Here is an 18,835-nt window from a genome sequence, read left to right on the forward strand (position 1 = left end):
CAGTCTGTCATGGAAAGAGCATGTTTTATTTATACTCACTGTATACTAAATGTCTTTCCCTTTTTCTTGCTCTGTGAACAGGCAACAACTATTGGAACTATTGACTATACAAAGGTAAGCAGGGTGGATGTACATGCATACAGTGGATGTTTATTATTGTGGTATGGTAGCAAGGTGGGTTGCAAGACTAAGATGCTTAGAAACGGTTGCCATCCGCTCTAACCAATTTTAAGTTTGAAATTTCCTTCCCAAAGTCAGTTGGAGGGAAAGGAGGGGACAGACTGGGCGCAGGAAGAAACAAAGGTGGTGGTGGGGGAATCTCTGATCACGTCTGAAACCAGATCGTGGGGGATTAGGTACCTAGGACTATTTATGGAGGAGACAGCGACAGTGGCATTGTCAGAATCTCCTTCATAAGGACAGGAGGGGGGATTTGGAGAGAATGTATCCTCCTTAACTGCACCCCAGTTATTGTAGTTACTCTAACTTCCATTTCCATATAGATTAGTACTTAGAATAGAATACATTTGTTCTGCTTGCCTGGGCTTTTACTCTGAAATGTATACTGTGTCAAACACTAGGTGTACCCTGTGCACTGCTCTTAGTCTTAATGTAAATGCAGTCTGAAACCATGAAGATGGTCAGACCATATTTTGGAAATATCTGCCACCTGTTGTTCGACATAGGAAAGAAAGTGGTGGACAGAGGACAGGGCCTTTCTGGGAAGTAATGGAGTGTGGAGAAGACCCTTGGAGTGTGCTGTGTCCCTGTGTTGAAACTGACGAGTGTGCCCACACATTAGCGCAGTGGAGCAACTCTCCTTGCCTGCTGTTTTTTTAAGCGAAGGCCCACAGGAGCTTTTGTGTCTCAGAATTCATTAGGTAGAGCGCCCTGAGCAACAAATATGTCCTGACAGAGCTAGAGCAGCAGGGGGGAAAGACACCTAAGATTACTCAGTGTGTCCGGGATGAGGGGTTCTAATGACCAATGTACAGTTTTGTTATGACCACTGCACATTCTGTCCTCCGCAGTCACAATAGGCTGCTCATTTCAACATTTGCTTACATAAAAAAATGCTGTCGTCCTATGGTCTCTTCCTGCAACAGCTGCGGTCCATGATCAAGTTGGAGGAAGGTGTCACCTCAACAATGGACCTGTGTCGTTACCACGGCAACAAAGCTCTGGAGTCCATCCAGTGTTTCCCTTCCTCCGAGGCACGCTCAGCTTTGGAGAACATCGCTAGCACTGTCACAAAGTTCTGATCCCCCCATTACCCTGTGTCCTCAGGATGAATTGCACAAACACACAAAAACAATCTTTGTTCTATTTAAGCCAATCAGTGAGCAGAACTCAGTCCTATAGACGTTTACCAGAAATGAAACTACAGATTGCCCTTTTCAAAACGCCATTTAACTGTTTGCTATTAAAACAGTTCCCATCCAGTCGTCTTGAGTTGTTTTGTGTTTGCTACTATTATAACTTTGATATGTCACTGTGCAATAGCAAAATAAAATCTAGGTGGGGAAAAATGTCAAAGCTTTCCTTGTCCCTGCCACGAGAAGCACACTAGAAGCTCCGCAAGCAGTAATTATTAATGAGGTCCAATCCCGTGACCTGCAGCAAATGGACAGGAAATGCAAGGGTATTGATTGGGCCGCTGTGCGCTGCGGGCTGGCGCCAGGGTGGTGGCCTGTGGTTTCCCAGGCACTCTCGGCTGGGACAGCCAAGGTGTGAAACTGGGTGGAGGAGCGTCACCACTACCAACTGTGTCTGTCACATGCGGCCCGGCCTGAAGGGCACACGGCACAGGGAAAGGAGGGGGAAAGATCTGAGGCTGATCCAGGAATGCAGAGGGCATTTCAAATACAAATTTGGATCTCAGTCGATGATAGTTTGTGTCCACTTCCGCTCTGTTAGGTTCCTTCATTCAGTGTGTACAAGGGCAAGCCTCCGGCCATTGATGAAATATTCATCCATGCTGTGCGCCTACAGGAGGAAAGAAACATGGGAAGATAAAGGTACCTGCTTTGGGTCTTCTTCAAATAACTAAAACTAAGAATATCTTTGACTGAGAACATTTACCTGTTCTTGAGATCCTTGCCACAGGGCTACAGGGCCTGAATTACATGTGTGGATCTCTAGTTAGAATTGGGTCCTTACAGATTAGTGATCTAACTTCAAGGCAGGGAGGTTGCATTTTAAAAGGCTCCATACAGAGCCACAGCTCCATGTACAGTATCGTACATCTGAAACCCAAGACTGCTATTATTCATAGAGATGATTTTTGTGGTTTGCCGTCTGTCACACCCAGACTGCTCGGCTGTCAAGAGGGCTGAGGTTACATAAAATGTTGGAGGGGGCATCTGCTACCCCCCCCCCTGTGGGTGGGTGTCTGTGTGTTGTAATTACAGATGGGGCGCAGTGGAGAGCTAGCCAGCGCAGCAAAACAGATTCCATTACAGCGTCCCCACATCATGCTCCTACAGATAGAGGACAATACCACTTCAAAGTCCACAAAACAGAGAGACTTCAGACTTCAATGAGTGTGTCTTAGAGGGGCAGAATATTCAAATGCCACTCAAAGGAAGATGAGTACTCTGGCCTTGTCTACTAACGTCACAGCATATTTGAAGGAAACCTCTACTCTGACAGGAGTGTCCCAGGACATCCATCGATTGGTTTGCATGCATTCTAGACCAACTGAAGACCTAGGCTACCCCTTTGCCTTGCATTTATTTTTATATTTTGTGTGCACTGAAAACATGATGCATAAAAAGAAATCTGATCCATAATAGTGGGATATTAAGACTTAATTTGTATTTTATTTTTTTTACAAGTGAACACCTGTTAATATCACATGGTTGACTGATGGATGAAATCACTCAATAGGAGCAATATGCTATTCTCTCTTCTACAGAAATGAGCATATTGTCCAAAAATTGCATTTTAACGAGCACTTCTCAGTGTTAAGTGCTGAATCCCAGACCCTCTTTGCAAGCCTTCGCTTCAGTGATCCCCGACTCTGCTTTCCAGCACAGGTCTCGCTCTTATTGGCTGACAGATCAGACTGCGGCGCCACAAGCTGCCACTGAACCAGCTCATTACCCAAATAATGACTGTCGCACCATCTCGGTTGCAGTGTCTTATTATATACCCAACAGACACATTTGTGACCAGTCAGTGCTAGAACATTGGGTACTAGAGTGCGTGGATGTTAGATATGATATGTTCTCTACAGAAAGAGATCAATTGTGTTCCCTACATTGTGACGGCACCAATTAATTACATTGCTTTGTTAACTTGCAGAATCCATATGTAATGCCATTGAATTTGGGTCTGGGATTTGGAACCTGTCCAATATGGACATTTCTGGACAATTATTTATATCCATTAGGTGACACATTTTGCCTCGAGCAACCCAGGAGCGATAGGTTCTTATGGGGAGATTAATTGGTATTACTTGCCTCTTCATCTCGCCTCCTTTTGAAGAAGGTCAAAGGTAATCGAGGGGAGGAAACGTAGAAACAAAAGCACTTGTGTTAAATTACTCCTTGTCTGCTAGCGCACATCAGGCAAATTACTTTTTTTACAGAGAAGGAATCCCAAAATATGAGTAGTGGTCAAAATAAATAGTTATGCCAGACATTTTATAGATTAAAACCTATCTTTTTTAACATGCACATGCTTTTCTAATCCGATATAACAACCTCTGTTTCAAAGGGGGTGAGGTAGATTTCAACACTCTTCTGCATAGGATACACTTGTGCATCCTCTGCCAGAGGAGGTCATTGAGGAGAGGAGCAAACTTCTCCTTTCGCCTATTAATGAATTTACACTTCTACATATGGCTTTTAGTTTCCGGGTAACGGAGGATGGAGGAGTCTAGGAGAGGATGGACTTTTATCCAATTGAGAATCTCCCAAACCTCCTCTTGTATATCCTCTTTAGCTTAAAAGCGCAGTTCAAATAATTAAAAATGGTAGAATAGTAGTTGCCTTTGTCTACATAATGACTTAGGGCTCTATTTGATCTGAAGTGTTATAGATTCCGCTATAGAACATTAAAGCCTGTGTTTACTGTGAATGCAGTCACCGCTAAAACAGGAACATTGCCTTAAATTCAAATCAGATTTTAGTGATGCGGATTGAATAGAACCCTTAAAGCCTCTAGTCCTCAGACAGGTTGCTGTCCACATGCATGAATGACCCTCAAAACTGGATTTGTCTTGTTAGATGCTGACATATTCCTTAGATCAAAGGGTTATGATGTTGGATTTCGGGCATTTTAAGCGTGAAATAAATAAGTTAAAAAACAGCACATATCCCTGACCGAACAAGTATAATAAGATATATTTAAGTTTGGCTGACTTAAAGGGCCATGGGAATCTAACGTGGACCCCATAGAACCATTTCATTACCTCCACCCTCTGTACAAGTCTGTTTTAAAACCACAGTAGGGTCACAAACCATATAGTAATGTTACTTTTTATGTTCAATTTGCAAGTGGAGCTGAAAAGGGAGTTGTTGTTTGCTATGTGTATTAAAGGGGTTTGTAAATCAATTTCATTTATGTTTTCATTGTCATAGAATGGTGCATTCGATCACAAATGTTTAGGTAGGTTATATAGTATCATGGAATGTAATTTCATAAGAACACTATAATTTACTATGTGCTGGTAAATGTCATGGGATGCATTTTCTCCATTGTTTACATTTAGTTTGTGGCCCACTCTGTGAAGGAAATGGTGTTTAACAGTTTTTAATAGACCCCCCCCAACCCCCCCCCCCCCCCCAGACAATAGTAGTAATCGAATACGTCAGCCACTCACACAGTATAGACCTCCGATCACTGTCCATGGTACTGAAATTGTTACTTCTATGTGGCTGCTTATCGGACTGATGATAGGCTTTCTCTGGTGCCAGGGCATGTAGCCTATAGCTTTTAGCTTAGCTGATGGATAATTGTTTATTGGTAGGACTATTTGGTCGTCATTTTCTTATGTTAATCCTAACATTTCAAGAAGCTATTCACGGTGTCGTAATGCTGACATTATACTCTCGCCCATAGAAAGTTGTAGTGCGTAAAACCAGTCTAATGCCAACTAATAGTCAGTCCACCCTCAAAGCACTAACTTGCTAGGGATTGTTTCATTATGCAGTGTAGCCTACTATCTATATAGCTATATAAAGTATTAAGCTGCTATATAAAAATTACACATCAAATAGCCTAACAATTCTCTTGAAGTTTTATTTTTAATGTTTCTTTCTCTTAGAAATACATTTCTCTGTGTCTGTGCTCTTTGTTTTCTACGTGGATGGAAATAGTAGCTACAGTATGCGACTGCATTGCCTTACATTTTTCTGTGCAAATGTTTTCACCTCAGCCTGTAGGCCTAGGTTGCGGTCCCAACTGTTTTCTATAACAAGTATTGATAACTCTTTCCTGAGACACTATGCATTATATTGTGCATGACTCTACAAGGTGTCAAGTGTTCCACAGGGTTGCTGGCCCATGTTGACTCCAATGCTTCCCACAGTTGTGTCAAGTTGGCTGGATGTCCTTTAGGTGGTGGACCATTCTTGATACACATGAAACTGTTGAGCATGAAAAACCAGCAGTGTCTGGCACCTACTACCATACCCCGTTCAAAAGGCACTTAAATCTTTTGTCTTGCCCATTCACCCTCAATGTCACATATACACAATCCATGCCTCAACTGTCTCAAGGCTTAACAATCTTTCTTTAACCTGTCTCCTCCCCTTCATCTACACTGATTTAACAAGTGACATCAATAAGGGATCAAAACTTTCACCTGGTCAGTCTGTCATGGAAAGAACAGGTGCTCATAAGGTTTTGCATACTCTGTGCATGTCCATTGCGCTGCACATGTTATGCATGCTAAGATATACCAGAGACGGTTGATATTGCAACCACACAACTCAAGCGCCGGTTCACCAGTATGAATGAAATCGGAAGCTGCTTGTTTTGTTTGAGCCCTCAACTGTTGTCCGCTAAACTTGATCATCTGTTTGCATCTGCCACTTTATTGGCTGCCCAGTATCCAGACGACCTGTCCACAGAGCTTCCTATACAGTTCATCGGTTTCTGTAACGTGGTGAGGCTGGCAATTAAGGATAATGAGAGGCTCAATTAAAGATGTTTCAGAACTGCTTATTCGAAGCACCACTCCCCTCTGCCAAGTTCCCCTGATGTTGCTACGGCAATCATGCTGTTTTGAACCATCCCTCTAACTTGCTTCTGCGGCGAGATCATTTTCTCAACTAAAACTTTAAGAACTAGGCCTACCTAAGAAGCATTAGGCTCTCGGTCTGATATGCACTTTTGTATTGCTGCCACTCAGAAACCAATATTTTTTTAATATAATTATTACAAAAGAATTGTCATTATGAGAAATAACACTATTTCGATAAAGATGTCATAACGAAATAAACTGGTTGCATGTCATGAGAAATAGCCTTTAATGCTGAAACGGTAGCATAGGGTACTTGGCAAGCAAGGCATCCTCTCATGCACAGGTTGACATTATGGCTGGTTTGCTTGAGTTGATCAACTTTTATTTTCTCCTCCGTTTGAGGCATTGGGAGATATTCGTGTCGTTGAGCAATATAGATGGTGTTGTAATTAGTTTACGGAGAATTCTGAGTTCGAGGCTCTACAGCAGACGGAAAAAAATAATCTGACCGACATGGGAAGCTTCATGGATACAAACTGATGCGGTTACAAATCAAATCAAATGTATTTATATAGCCCTTCGTACATCAGCTGATATCTCAAAGTGCTGTACAGAAACCCAGCCTAAAACCCCAAACAGCAAACAATGCAGGTGTAGAAGCACGGTGGCTAGGAAAAACTCCCTAGAAAGGCCAAAACCTAGGAAGAAACCAGGCTATGTGGGGTGGCCAGTCCTCTTCTGGCTGTGCCGGGTGGAGATTATAACAGAACATGGCCAAGATGTTCAAATGTTCATAAATGACCAGCATGGTCGAATAATAATAAGGCAGAACAGTTGAAACTGGAGCAGCAGCACGGTCAGGTGGACTGGGGACAGCAAGGAGTCATCATGTCAGGTAGTCCTGGGGCATGGTCCTAGGGCTCAGGTCCTCCGAGAGAGAGAAAGAAAGAGAGAAGGAGAGAATTAGAGAACGCACACTTAGATTCACACAGGACACCGAATAGGACAGGAGAAGTACTCCAGATATAACAAACTGACTCTAGCCCCCCCGACACAAACTACTGCAGCATAAATACTGGAGGCTGAGACAGGAGGGATCAGCCTCCTGTCTGTGGCCCCATCCGAGGATACCCCCGGACAGGGCCAAACAGGAAGGATATAACCCCACCCACTTTGCCAAAGCACAGCCCCCACACCACTAGAGGGATATCTCCAACCACCAACTTACCATCCTGAGACAAGGCTGAGTATAGCCCACAAAGATCTCCGCCATGGCACAACCCAAGGGGGGGCGCCAACCCAGACAGGATGACCACATCCTGCAGTCTGGTGTTTACGTCATATTCTAGACCCCCATGGAGTGCGCATTTGGGCGGAAGTCTTACTTTCACAACCATGATGACATAGAGGAACATCTTAGGTAGGTGTCATTTTTGTCTTTTAATTTCACATTTGGAAGGAGCATTGAAATAATTAGCTAGCATGATATAATTTCTAGAACATACATATTTAGCTAGCAAGCTATATGAATGATGCACTGAAATTAACTACTCGAGGGGGATCAATATGATAGCTATTCTCAAGAACAAGCAAGCCCCTACCTGAGAAGCATGTCCTCAATGCATTGAGTAGAATATCAAAAGTGCATTATAGTGGCTTGGAAATAAAAATTACATTGCAAAAGGAGGCATAAAATGAGTAATAAAATAATAAAAACTTTGACATTGTCAGATTGACAGTATAACTAACCCAAGATTAGACCACACCCTGTAATTTCCAATGTGAACAAATGGGTCATAGTAGACAGAACAAGCAAGGAGGGGTGCAGAGACGTGCACGAGCTAGCGAGAGCCTATTGGTGCATCCGTTAGGGAACGCCTACTCTGAAGTGAGTGTGTGCATTGAATCAATTAACCCTTGCACTCCTAAACAATTTAAATTATTTTATTTTGGGCAAAGGGTAAAATATGGTCTACTCCGTAACAGATTATTGTGTTGGGAAAGGAAAACGGTATTAAGATCAAATGTTTCATCAATGAGAAAATTAGCATAATGCCAGCCAAAATCCATCATGCTCCATCTTCTCCCACTGCTGCCCACTGGGCTTCCTCTCACCACCATATACAGTGGTGCAAAAAAGTATTTAGTCAGCCACCAATTGTGCCAGTTATCCCACTTAAAAGGATGAGAGGCCTGTAATTTTCATCATAGGTACACTTCAACTATGACAGACAAAATTAGAAGAAATCAAATCCAGAAAATCACATTGTAGAATTTTTAATGAGTTTATTTGCAAATTATGCTGGAAAATAAGTATTTGGTCAATAACAAAAGTTTATCTCAATACTTTGTTATATACCCTTTGTTGGCAATGACAGAGGTCAAACGTTTTCTGTAAGTCTTCACAAGGTTTTCACACACTGTTGCTGGTATTTTGGCCCATTCCTCCATGCAGAGCTCCTCTAGAGCAGTGATGTTTTGGGGCTGTTTCTGGGCAACACGGACTTTCAACTCCCTCCAAAGATTTTCTATGGGGTTGAGATCTGGAGACTGGCTAGGCCACTCAAGGACGTTGAAATGCTTCTTACGAAGCCACTCCTTCGTTGCCCAGGAGGTGTGTTTGGGATCATTGTCATGCTGAAAGACCCAGCCACGTTTCATCTTCAATGCCCTTGCATTTTCACTCAAAATCTCACGATACATGGACCCATTCATTCTTTCCTTGACACGGATCAGTCGTCCTGGTCCCTTTGCAGAAAAACAGCCCCAAAGCATGATGTTTCCACCCCCATGCATCACAGTATGTATGGTGTTCTTTGGATGCAACTCAGCATTCTTTGTCCTCCAAACATGACGAGTTGAGTTTTTACCAAAAAGTTATATTTTGGTTTCATCTGACCATATGACATTCTCCCAATCTTCTTCTGGATCATCCAAATGCTCTCTAGCAAACACATCTGACACTGCAGGATTGGAGTCCCTGGCGGCGTAGTGTGTTACTGATGGTAGGCTTTGTTTTGCTCACCGGTTCTTGTGATCATTTTGACCCCACGGGGTGAGATCTTGCGTGGAGCCCCAGATCGAGGGAGATTATCAGTGGTCTTGTATGTCTCCCATTTCCTAATAATTGCTCCCACAGTTGATTTCTTCAAACCAAGCTGCTTACCTATTGCAGATTTAGTCTTCCCAGCCTGGTGCAGGTCTACAATTTTGTTTCTGGTGTCTTTTGACAGCTCTTTGGTCTTGGCCATAGTGGAGTTTGGAGTGTGACTGTTTGAGGTTGTGGACAGGTATCTTTTATACTGATAACAAGTTCAAACAGGTGCCATTAATACAGGTAACGAGTGGAGGACAGAGGAGCCTCTTAAAGAAGTTACAGGTCTGTGAGAACCAGAAATCTTGCTTGTTTGTAGGTGACCAAATACTTATTTTCCACCATAATTTGCAAATAAATTCATTAAAAATCCTACAATGTGATTTTCTGGATTTTTTCCCCCTCATTTTGTCTGTCATAGTTGAAGTGTACCTATGATGAAAATTACAGGCCTCTCATCTTTTTAAGTGGGAGAACTTGCACAATTGGTGGCTGACTAAATACTTTTTTGCCCCACTGTAGTTGCTTCAGAGTTCATTTTGATATTTCAACATGCGTGTCCTGATCGCGTCTGGTGTGAATGGACAAAATCAACATACGGACGCGGACGCTCGCCCAGTCTAGTCTTGTCTAGTCTCATGTAATGAAGCCTGTTCCTTTGATGTTTTTTGTCCTCAGATATGGAAAGCTGTGAGACTGTTTGCAGTTCAAGAGTTAAGAAAATATTTACCAAATAGAAATGACTTAACTTTTGCTTAAGTAACACAATAACATAACAATAATGAGGCTCTAATCAGGGACTACCAGTACAGAGTCAGTGTGCGGGGGTACAGGTTAGTTGAAGTAATTTGTACATGTAGGTAGGGGGGAAGTGACTATGGATAGATAATAAACAGCGAGTAGCAGCAGTGTACAAGACAAATGGAGGGGGTCAATGTAAATGGTCCTGTGGCCAGTTGATTAATTTTTCAGCAGTCAAATGGCTTGGGGGTAGAAGCTGTTAAGGAGCCTTTTGGTCCTAGACTTGCCACTTTGGTACCGCTTGCGCTGCAGTAGCAGAGACAACAGTCTACGACTTGGGTGACTGGAGTCTCTGACGATTTTATGTGCTTCTGACTTCTGACACCCCCTATTAAATAAGTCCTGGATGGCAGGAAGCTTGGCCCCACTGATGTACTGGGCCGTACGCACTACCCTCTGCAGCACGTTATGGTCAGATGCCGAGCAGTTGCCATACCAGGCGGTGATGCAACTGATCAGGATGCTCTCGATGGTGCAGCTGTATAACTTTTTGAGGATATGGGGACCCATGCCAAATCTTTTCAGTCTCCCGAGGGGTAAAAGGTTTTGTCGTGCCGTCTTCACAGCTGTCTTGGTGTGTTTGGATCATGATAGTTCGTTGGTGATGTGGACACCAAGGAACTTGAAACTCTCGACCCGCTCCACTACAGCCCTGTCGATGAGAATGGGGGCGTGCCCGGTCCTCCTTTTCCTGTAGTCCACAATCATCTCCTTTGTCTTGGTCGCGATGAGGGAGAGGTTGTTGTCCTTGCACCAAACGGTCAGGTCTATGATCTCCTCCCTATAGGCTGTCTCATCGTTGACGGTGATCAGGCCTTCCACTGTTGTGTCATCAGCAAACTTAATGATGATGTTGTAGTTGTGCCTGGCCGTGCAGTCATGAGTGAACAGGGAGTACAGGAGGGGCCTGAGCACGCACCCCTGAGGGGCCCCTGTGTTAAGGATCAGCTTGGCGGATTTGATCATCTGTGGATCTGTTGGTGCTGTATGCACATTGGAGTGGGTCTAGGGTTTCTGGAATAATGGTGTTGATGTGAGCCATGACCAGCCTTTCAAAGCATTTCATGGCTACCGATGTGAGTGCTACGGGTCGGTAGTCATTTAGGCAGGTTACCTTTATGTTCATGGGCACAGGGACTATGGTGGTCTGCTTTAAACAAGATGGTATTACAGACTCAGACAAGGAGAGATTGAAAATGTCAGTGAAGACACTTGCCAGTTGGTCAGCGCATGCTCGGAGTACACGACCTGGTAATCTGTCTGGTTCAGCTGGCTTGTGAATGTTGACCTGTTTAAGTGTCTTACATCGGCTGCGGAGAGTGTGATCAGTCGTCCGGAACAGCAGATGCTCTCATGCATGTTTCAGTGTTATTTGCCTCGAAGCGAGCATATAAGTTATTTAGCTTGTCTGGTGGGCTTGTGTCACTGGGCAGCTCTCAGCTGTGCTACCCTTTGAAGTCTGTAATAGTTTGCAAGCCCTGCCACAGCCAATGAGCGTCGGGGCCGGTGTACTGCGATTCGATCTTAGTCCTGTATTGATGCTTTGCCTGTTTGATGGTTTGACCAACTGCCAAGTGTCTTCTTATAAGCTTCCGGTTTAGAGTCCCGCTCCTTGAAAGCGGCAGCTCTACCCTTTAGCTCAGTGAGAATGTTGCCTGTAATCCATGGATTCTGGTTGGGGCATGTACGTACCATTTCTTATTGTTGTTGCCTTGTCAAGAAGGAACCTGCAAGTAAGCATTTCGTTGGATGATGTATCCCATACATACTACTAAAATAACTTGCGCAATTTAGTTTCTCGGTCATCATGCAAACGGCCACCTTTGTGACGCTAACCACAATAAGTATAAATCACCATAATGGAATTTGCAGTTCGCCTTCTAAATAAAAGCCCCATTTGAAACGGATCCAAATAGTGGAATAATGCTAAACAAGGTTGGAATGTTATATAACTTAAATTAATACAATAATTAATTAATTTCAGAAGAAACTGTAAACAACGTTCAAATCCCACTGTGACTGCATAATTGCATTGGGGGCATACATAATTATTCAATATACAGCCTAGCCCTCAAACTCAAGGTGGCATTCTGCCTTAACCCTACAGTTTTCATCCATTAGCTTTTCCCACGACTACAATCCTAACACTGTATTTTAACGTTTAGAAATGCCAATAATTGTTGCTTGCGATACGGCTTTAGAAACATATGGGCCTCATCTTTCATCAGAAAGAATCCTTTAAATAAAAATGATTAATTTACCGTAGTAGTTTTGCACATATCCATAAAGCTACGGGTACCTCCATCCGACGAAACCACGCTTCCCGAGTTATGCTTACACACAGGTGTTCGGAGCATGCTAGATAGGTAATTAGCTCAGGTGGTCGTTCGCCTCATGTCTTCCGTAAACAAGCATTGTAACATGAAAATATGGCCGTGTGGGAACACTAACCCTATGTATCAATGTAACTTTTTTTTTTTAATAGAATTTCTAGCTGATATGGAATATAAGGTCCTTATGCTTCCAAAACTGTACCGCAAGCGACAGTTGTTAATGTTCAGATTGAGTGTTGGGGCTCTTAACAAAACTCCCCGTACAGAAGACGCATTCGTCCAATGACTCTTATGTGTAACGTAATGGAACTGAGTCATATCAAGGGCTATGTGCAGCCTTAACTATGGAAATTTGGTACCAGCCTTGTCAGTGACACACACAGATTACAATCCCAAAGAGTGTACACAAATATTTGCGTCATAGTTTATTGCATGATTTTGACCCTGGGAAATCACCTCCCCAGTTAGTCTATTGCGTTGTTGAACATTTAATATTGGACAGTACTATGGCGTGCACACCAATGAAATGGGGTTATCAGCCTACTCATTGACACCCACAAAACACAACACAAATATGCAGTCTAATACACTTTGAAGGCAAATTCCTCTTTTGTGGCTAATCCTTATTGTCGCTAGCTTCACAGGCCACACCGCCACACAAGACACATCCACAGCTGTGCGGAAATGACACTGCAGGCGCGCGCCCCGACACGTCACGCGAGACGACACAGACCCCCCTTCCAAAAAAGGAGAAACACGAACAGTGTGAAATTCCCACGGCAGAGATGTTTACCACGTCTTCCATTACTGCAAAGGAATACATTAAACCGTAAAGGTGAGTTCGAGCTAAAGCATCTGTGTTTTCATTTGGACAATTCCACGAAGAGTGGGGAAAACTCGTACAAGGATATACACTGACGCGTCACGAAATGATAAGCTAGCTGTAATGCAAAGTAGAAATATGTATTTTCTGTGTATTCAAATACATGTCATAGCGTTTTTTAATTGCCACGAAAGGCTGAAGTTTTTATTTCCAGTGGGAAAAGTTTAACAGTGTGTGTGTGTGTGTTCATGTTTTGGTTCATGGGCTTCTAGTGTAGAAGAATGAGGAAGTGGATGGGACAGATACCGAAGGGGGCGAGTGAAGCAAATCATATAAAGCCTCCACAGACTGAGTCCTCTTGCATCAGAGAACACAAAACTCACACACTGTTAGAAGTTAAACAATAGAGCACAAGTTAGTGTCTTATATTTAATTGTAAAATGAACGTAGCTTACTGCGAATTTTCTTTAAGTAAACATGCGCCCAAGCAGCTGATCAAATAGCACGGGTTCAGAACATCATCCATGTATGCCCATGAACATATAAAGCGGTGCAGGAGACAAGGGCCTGATTGATTATAACACTATTACATCAAATGCTTGACTTTTTCTATGGAACAACAATCACAATTGTTGTTGAAGCATATGTGACTTTTAATTTGAAAGATAAAGTCTCCAACAATATAACAACATTAGGACAATGCAATCAAAGTAATGTGCCTATTTAGAGAAATTAGAGAAGTGAGATTGGAATTCTGAAAATGGCATAAACAGTGATGTGTTTTTTAAATTTGTTTTGATTCTATTGTTTTACTGTAGGATATGAATTCCTCTGACCATAGGGAAAACACAGATGGCGAAATGCTGGAGATAGGTAAGTATAAACCATTTAATATTATACTGTTATTACAACTATTCACTTCCAAACTTTTTGAATTTAGCAACAGCTAAAGTGGGGAAATCTAATCAAGCTGTATATTGGAAATAACATATAACAATGATTTGAAATGTTTATTTTCTGCAGAGCAAGAACCCATTCAAGACATCAAGACGGAGACAGATGAATGTACTATTAGTGAGACAACTGAAGGACCCCGCAGATGGTACCTTGGAACTAGTGAGGCCACCAGGAAACGTATTGCCAAGGACATGGGCTGTGACTCACACAATTCTGAATTGCTCCAGTCTACCAGCAGCAAAAGAGTCAGGGTCTCTAGTGAGGTAAATTAGTGAAATGGCATAATCTAACTTCATTTGGTAAATAGACAAATGTCATCAAATAGACACAGACTTGCTTATTCCTGTTTTTATTTATAGGACATTAAAAATACATTGTTTTTTTATTTGAGATAAGAATTGCATAATGTTGTTGTTGTTGTCTCTGTGTAGGCAGGGCGGCGCTTGCTGAGGAGATTGTCTGAAGAGTCCACAATGCCACAATCTCTCTGCCTGACATCTGCAGAGAAGGACCTTGCCCAGGAGAAGACTATAGCCTCTTACAGGAAGCCTCTGTACAGCATCTCTCACAGAATCACAGAGAAGAAGCACATATCAAGCCTGGACCAGCAGGCTCAGCATGAGGGAGGAGTGCAGCTAAGCTACAGCAATCTCTTATCCCCTCAACTGGTCAGTACAGGGGAGCACAGCCGAAGTGAACCCCTCTCTGCCCTGGGGGCAGCAGGGTCCATGTCTTCAACAGACTCTAATCTATACTCCCTCATTGAGAAGATGTTTTTCATCCTCAATACGCTTAACTCAAGCATGACCCAACTGCACAGCAAGGTGGATCTACTTTCCCTGGAGGTCACTCGCATCAAAAAACAGGTCAAACCCTCAGAGATGGCAACTGAGTTCCAGCCTCCTCCAGAATACCTGTTGACAAGTGAGGAGCTGAGTCAACTGATGGAGGAGACATCAAATGCTGGCGAGTTGGGTTGTCGACTGCTAGTACATCTCTTCCCAGAACTTTTTAAAGCCAAGGTGTGCACTCCTGGTTGTATTGTCAACAAGAGAACGTTGGATTCCCTACAGCTGCAGCTAATACGCAACTATGTGAAGGTGTGTTTTCCTCTGGTAAAGAATAACAACATTTGGCAGGATGAATGCCTATTACAGATTAATAACTTCTTTAACCGCTTCTGGGCTCAGAAGGATATGGAGAGCGGGCCACAGTCATGTGGGAGAGACTTTGGTTTAAAAGCTGAACGGATCCAGCCCTGCCATTTTATAAATGAGGAGGGGCAAGAAGTGCACATCGACTTAGACTCCAATAGTGACCACACCAACAATAAAGTAGTAGTGCCAGACCTTGTGTTTGACACTCAGGAGGTTGGAGAGGATCTTGATAAGCTCTCCTCCCCTGAAGACTTTATGTTTCTTGTAAACAGAGTTTTCCCAGAGGTTTTTAAGGAGGGGAAATTACCAGAGGGTAGTGTGGGAAAGATGATCCTGGACTCAGACAGGATAGAGATTATCCGTAAGTACATGGAAGCTAATTTTCCTGACGTCCCAGAGGATAGTTGGCTGCATGTGTGTGTGCAGCGCATAGAAGATGCAGTAGAGGGTTATCATAGTAACGGTAATGGCAGTGAGCCTGAGAACATGAACAATGAGAGCTATGGCTCCACAAGCCTCCCTGATGATGTCTCTATCATCAAGATCAGTGACATGTGTGACTACGAGAGACCAGGTCATAGGTCAAAAAAGTCGTTGCTTGTGCCAGTCGATTTTGAACAACTTGAGATCCCCCTACCAGATTTCAGTGTGCCTCAAGAGTATCTGCTCTCTAGGGAGCAACTGAGGAATAACTATGACGGTAGCTTGTCAATTGGGAACTTTGCCTCTCGCCTCTTGGTACTTACATTCCCTGAGCTCTTCACCTACGAGAACACACGGAAGCATTACAACTGTAGTGGCTCTCTCGGGAAGAAACAGCTTGATCCTGTGCGGGTCAACCTTATTCGCCACTATGTAGAGCTACTATATCCACAGGCCAAGAATGACAGAGTGTGGACCCTGGAATTTGTGGGTAAACTGGACGAGCGTTGCAGGCGACGAGACACGGAACAACGGAGGTCGTACCAGCAGCAACCCAAAGTCTATGCTCCGGAGTTGGAGCAAGGGCCTGTGGACTTTGTGGCTGCTTGCCAAGTGAACCAGCTCAACACAGAGCACTTGAAGGAGAACTTTGAGATCCCTCCACTACCCCCTGAAAAAAGTAGCAAAGACTTCTGCATGATCCCCCTGGAGGAATTGAAGGTGTCGATTCCAGACTTCCCAGTGCCTTTGGTCTACTTGCTCTCAGACACTGAGGTGCGAGAGATTGTCCAGCAGAGCCTTTCAGTGGGAAACTTTTCCGCCCGCCTACTGGTGCGCCTCTTCCCTGAGCTCTTCACTCAGGAGAACCTGCGGCTTCAGTATAACCATTCAGGCGCCTGCAACAAGAAGCAGCTGGATCCAGTGCGTCTCAGGCTCATCCGCCACTATGTAGAAGCTGTGTACCCAGTTGAGAAGATGGAGGAGGTCTGGCATTATGAATGTGTGCCAAGCATCGATGAGAGATGCCGGCGGCCCAACCGCAAGAAGTGTGACATTCTGAAGAAGGCCAAGAGATCAAATACTGTGTCCTAGTAGCAAAGCTAAAGACAATTTTTATTTTTTATTCTAAATATTTACATTTAAGTCATTTAGCAGACGCTCTTATCCAGAGCGACTTACAAATGGGTGCATTCACCTTATGGCCTCCAGTGGAACAGTCACTTTACAATAGTGCATCTAAATCTGAAAGGGGGGGGGGGGGGTGTGAGGATTACTTATCCTATCCTAGGTATTCCTTAAAGAGGTGGGGTTTCAGGTGTCTCCGGAAGGTGGTGATTGACTCCGTTGTCCTGGCATCGTGAGGGAGTTTGTTCCACCATTGGGGGGCCAGAGCAGCGAACAGTTTTGACTGGGCTGAGCGGGAACTGTACTTCCTCAGTGGTAGGGAGGCAAGCAGGCCAGAGGTGGATGAACGCAGTGCCCTTGTTTGGGTGTAGGGCCTGATCAGAGCCTGGAGGTACTGAGGTGCCGTTCCCCTCACAGCTCCGTAGGCAAGCACCATGGTCTTGTAGAGGATGCGAGCTTCAACTGGAAGCCAGTGGAGAGAGCGGAGGAGCGGGGTGACGTGAGAGAACTTGGGAAGGTTGAACACCAGACGGGCTGCGGCGTTCTGGATGAGTTGTAGGGGTTTAATGGCACAGGCAGGGAGCCCAGCCAACAGCGAGTTGCAGTAATCCAGACGGGAGATGACAAGTGCCTGGATTAGGACCTGCGCCGCTTCCTGTGTGAGGCAGGGTCGTACTCTGCGGATGTTGTAGAGCATGAACCTACAGGAACGGGCCACCGCCTTGATGTTAGTTGAGAACGACAGGGTGTTGTCCAGGATCACGCCAAGGTTCTTAGCGCTCTGGGAGGAGGACACAATGGAGTTGTCAACCGTGATGGCGAGATCATGGAACGGGCAGTCCTTCCCCGGGAGGAAGAGCAGCTCCGTCTTGCCGAGGTTCAGCTTGAGGTGGTGATCCGTCATCCACACTGATATGTCTGCCAGACATGCAGAGATGCGATTCGCCACCTGGTCATCAGAAGGGGGAAAGGAGAAGATTAATTGTGTGTCGTCTGCATAGCAATGATAGGAGAGACCATGTGAGGTTATGACAGAGCCAAGTGACTTGGTGTATAGCGAGAATAGGAGAGGGCCTAGAACAGAGCCCTGGGGACACCAGTGGTGAGAGCGCGTGGTGAGGAGACAGATTCTCGCCACGCCACCTGGTAGGAGCGACCTGTCAGGTAGGACGCAATCCAAGCGTGGGCCGCGCCGGAGATGCCCAACTCGGAGAGGGTGGAGAGGAGGATCTGATGGTTCACAGTATCGAAGGCAGCCGATAGGTCTAGAAGGATGAGAGCAGAGGAGAGAGAGTTAGCTTTAGCAGTGCGGAGCGCCTCCGTGATACAGAGAAGAGCAGTCTCAGTTGAATGACTAGTCTTGAAACCTGACTGATTTGGATCAAGAAGGTCATTCAGAGAGAGATAGCGGGAGAGCTGGCCAAGGATGGCACGTTCAAGAGTTTTGGAGAGAAAAGAAAGGGATACTGGTCTGTAGTTGTTGACATCGGAGGGATCGAGTGTAGGTTTTTTCAGAAGGGGTGCAACTCTCGCTCTCTTGAAGACGGAAGGGACGTAGCCAGCGGTCAGGGATGAGTTGATGAGCGAGGTGAGGTAAGGGAGAAGGTCTCCGGAAATTATCTGGAGAAGAGAGGAGGGGATAGGGTCAAGCGGACAGGTTGTTGGGCGGCCGGCCGTCACAAGACGCGAGATTTCATCTGGAGAGAGAGGGGAGAAAGAGGTCAGAGCACAGGGTAGGGCAGTGTGAGCAGAACCAGCGGTGTCGTTTGACTTAGCAAACGAGGATCGGATGTCGTCGACCTTCTTTTCAAAATGGTTGACGAAGTCATCTGCAGAGAGGGAGGAGGGGGATTCAGGAGGGAGGAGAAGGTGGCAAAGAGCTTCCTAGGGTTAGAGGCAGATGCTTGGAATTTAGAGTGGTAGAAAGTG

General features: G+C 44.5%; 2 protein-coding genes across 2 annotated transcripts in view; both read left to right on the plus strand.

Annotated features, from left to right (window-relative positions):
• Positions 1-2,806, plus strand: part of LOC124002255 (all trans-polyprenyl-diphosphate synthase PDSS2-like) — a 50,463-nt gene extending 47,657 nt beyond the window's left edge. Inside the window, exons 7-8 of the mRNA XM_046309625.1 lie at positions 82-114; positions 1,107-2,806. Coding sequence (XP_046165581.1) covers positions 82-114; positions 1,107-1,262 — 189 coding nt within the window. The 3' untranslated portion in view covers positions 1,263-2,806. The remainder of the gene's footprint in view (positions 1-81; positions 115-1,106) is intronic.
• A 10,231-nt stretch (positions 2,807-13,037) lies between these two features.
• On the plus strand, positions 13,038-17,012 carry LOC124001727 (BEN domain-containing protein 3-like). Its single transcript, XM_046308741.1, has 4 exons — positions 13,038-13,256; positions 14,063-14,117; positions 14,268-14,464; positions 14,633-17,012. Exons 2-4 carry the CDS (start codon positions 14,066-14,068, stop codon positions 16,871-16,873), a joined length of 2,490 nt encoding a protein of 829 aa, XP_046164697.1. The 5' UTR covers positions 13,038-13,256; positions 14,063-14,065; the 3' UTR covers positions 16,874-17,012.
• The last annotated feature ends 1,823 nt before the right edge of the window (positions 17,013-18,835 follow it).

The sequence above is a fragment of the Oncorhynchus gorbuscha genome, linkage group LG17, assembly GCF_021184085.1.
Source record: "Oncorhynchus gorbuscha isolate QuinsamMale2020 ecotype Even-year linkage group LG17, OgorEven_v1.0, whole genome shotgun sequence".
NCBI classification, from domain to species: Eukaryota; Metazoa; Chordata; class Actinopteri; order Salmoniformes; family Salmonidae; genus Oncorhynchus; species Oncorhynchus gorbuscha.